This window comes from Haliotis asinina, chromosome 4, assembly GCF_037392515.1.
Source record: "Haliotis asinina isolate JCU_RB_2024 chromosome 4, JCU_Hal_asi_v2, whole genome shotgun sequence".
Taxonomy (NCBI): Eukaryota; Metazoa; Mollusca; class Gastropoda; order Lepetellida; family Haliotidae; genus Haliotis; species Haliotis asinina.
Genome location: NC_090283.1, coordinates 82,686,344 through 82,689,066, shown reverse-complemented (window position 1 = coordinate 82,689,066; position 2,723 = coordinate 82,686,344). Strand labels below are relative to the sequence as shown.

Here is a 2,723-nt window from a genome sequence, read left to right as displayed (position 1 = left end):
TCTTATGGGCATAGGCTGTTTTAGTTAGACTAGATATGTATTGGAGGGCATGAGTGGCATTAGAGTGCTTACATCTGTTCTTGTGGACATGGGTCGTATTATGGGCACTAGGTACGGTCTTGTTCCCATGGGTGGCATTACGGAGATTAGCCATGTTCCTGTGGGCATAGATGGCATTACTGGGACTAGTTATGTTGCTGTGGGCGTGGGTGGCATGAGGTGAAATACACGTGTTCTTCTGAACACATGTGGCATTAGGGGCACTAGATATGTTCTTGTGACCATGGGTGGCATTAGGGTCACTAGGTCTGTTCTTGTGGACATCGGTTGAATTACAGTGACGGAATGTGTTCTTGTTTACATGGGAAACTTCAATGGGACCAGATATGTTCTTGTGGATACTGGGAAGTATTTGGCGGTACAAGATATGTTCCTTTGAACATGGGTGGCATAATGGTCATTAGATATGTTCTTGTAGACATGGGTGGCATTAGGGGAAATAGATATGTTCTTATGGACGTGTGTGGCATTAAAGGGATTAGATATGTTCTTCAGGACATGGATGGCATTACGGAGACTAGATCTTCTAGTTCATGTGCGCATGGGTGGCTCCAGGGCAACCAGATATGTACTTGTGGGCATGAGTTGCGTGGGCATAGGTGGCTTTAGGTGAACTAGGTATGTTCTGAAGGGCATGGGTGGCATTAGATTGTCTCCATATGTTCTTGTTGACATGGGTGGTATTATTGGCAGTAGATACGGTCTTGTTCCCATGGGTGGCATTAGTGGGGGTTAGACATGTTCCTGTGGACATGGGTGGCATTAGGTGAACCAGATGTTTTTGTGAACGTTGTTGGCGTGAGGGCGACTAGATATCTTCTTGTGGGCATGGGTAGCACTAAGGGGAGCAGATATGTTCTTGTGGACATGGGTGGCATTAGTGAGACTACACATGTTCTTGTTGACATGGGTGGCGTCAGGGGGACCAGATGTGTTCTTGTGGCCATGGGTGGGTATTATGGTCACTAGGTCTGTTTTGTGGATATGGACAGCATTAAGGGACTAGATATGATCTTGTGGGGTTGGGTATCATTATTTTCACTTCATATGTTCTGGTTGACGTGGGTGTCATTAGAGGGACTGGATATGTTCTTGTGGATACTGGAGGAATTACAGGGACTAAATGTGTTCTTGTTTACATGGGAAGTGTCAGTGGGACTAGAAATCTTCTTGTGGATACTGGGAAGTATTAGGGTATGTTCTTTTGAACATGGGTGGCATAATGGTCATTAGATATGTTCTAGTAGACATGGGTGGCATTAGGGGAAATAGATATGTTCTTATGGACTTGGATGGCATTAAAGGGATTAGATATGTTCTTAAGGACATGGAGACTAGATATGTTCTTGTGAGCATGGGTTCCGTCAGGGGGACTTGATATGTTCTTGTGGGCATAGGTGGCTTTTCGTGGACTAGATATGTTCTGAAGGACATGGCCGGCATTAGAGGGTCTACATCTCTTATTGTGGACATGGGTGGTATTAGGGGCACTAGATACGGTCTTGTTCCCATGGGTGGCATTAGGGAGATTAGACATGTTCCTATGGGCATAGGTGGCATAAGGTGAACTAGATATGTTTCTTGTGGCCATGGGTGGCATTATTGTCATTAGGTCTGTTCGTCTGGACACGGACAGCATTTGGGGAACTAGATGTGTGCCTGTGGACATGGACAACATTAGGGGACTAGATATCTTCTTGTGGACTAGGATATCATTATTTTCACTTGATATGTTTTTGTTCACATGGGTGTCATTAGGTCGACTAGATATGGTCTTGTGAGCATGAGTGGAATTAGGGGCAGTAGATATCTTCTCGTGGGCATGGGGAGCATTAGGAGGATTAGACATGTTCTTGTGGATATGGATGGCATCAGGCTGACTCAATATGTTCTTGTCACCATCGGTGGCATTAGGGACAATAAACATGTTCTTGTGGGCATGGGGGGCATTATTGGGACTAGATATGTTCTCGTCGGCATGGGTGTCATTAGGGACACTACATATATTCTTGTTGACATGGGTGGCATGAGGTGAGCTAGATATGTTTTTGCGGACGTTGTTTGCGTCAGTTGGACTAGACATCTTCTTGTGGGCATAGGTGGCATTAGGTTCAATAGATATGTTCTTGTTGATGTGGGTGGCGTCACTTGGACTAGATGACTTCTTGTGGGCATGGGTGGCATTAAGGGGAGCACATATGTTCTTGTGGACATGTTTGGCATTAGGGGGACTACATATGTTCTTGTTGATGTGGGTGGCGTCAGTTGGACTGGATATCTTCTTGTGGGCATGGGTGGCGTCAGGGTTACTAGATATGTTCTTGTGGTCATTGGTGGAATTACAGGGACTAAATGCTTCCTTGTTCACGTGGGAAGCGTCAATGGGACTAGATATCTTCTTATGGATACTGGGAAGTATTTGGGGGACTAGATATTTTCCTTTGAACATGGGTGGCATTATGGTCACTAGATATGTTCTTGTGCGCATGGGTGGCTTCAGGGGAACCAGATATGTTCTTGTGGGCATGGGCGGCGTCAGAGGGACTTGATATGTTCTGAAGGGCATGAGTGGCATTAGATGTTCTTGTAGAGATGGGTGGTATTAGAGGCACCTGATACGGTCTTGTTCCCATGGGTGGCCCCAGTTGGGATAAAACATGTTC

The 2,723-nt window shown here is 45.6% G+C and overlaps 1 protein-coding gene across 1 annotated transcript; it reads right to left on the bottom strand.

The window, feature by feature from the left end:
* Nucleotides 1–1,300: 1,300 nt before the first annotated feature.
* On the bottom strand, nucleotides 1,301–2,518 carry LOC137281199 (polycystin-1-like protein 3). The gene has a single exon (XM_067812320.1). It carries the CDS (start codon nucleotides 2,516–2,518, stop codon nucleotides 1,301–1,303), a length of 1,218 nt encoding a protein of 405 aa, XP_067668421.1.
* Between the last annotated feature and the right edge of the window lie 205 nt (nucleotides 2,519–2,723).

Coding starts and splice junctions, on each gene's coding strand:
- LOC137281199 (XM_067812320.1), bottom strand. CDS start 2,518: ATGCCACCCATGTTCAAAGGAAAATATCTAGTCCCCCAAATACTTCCC.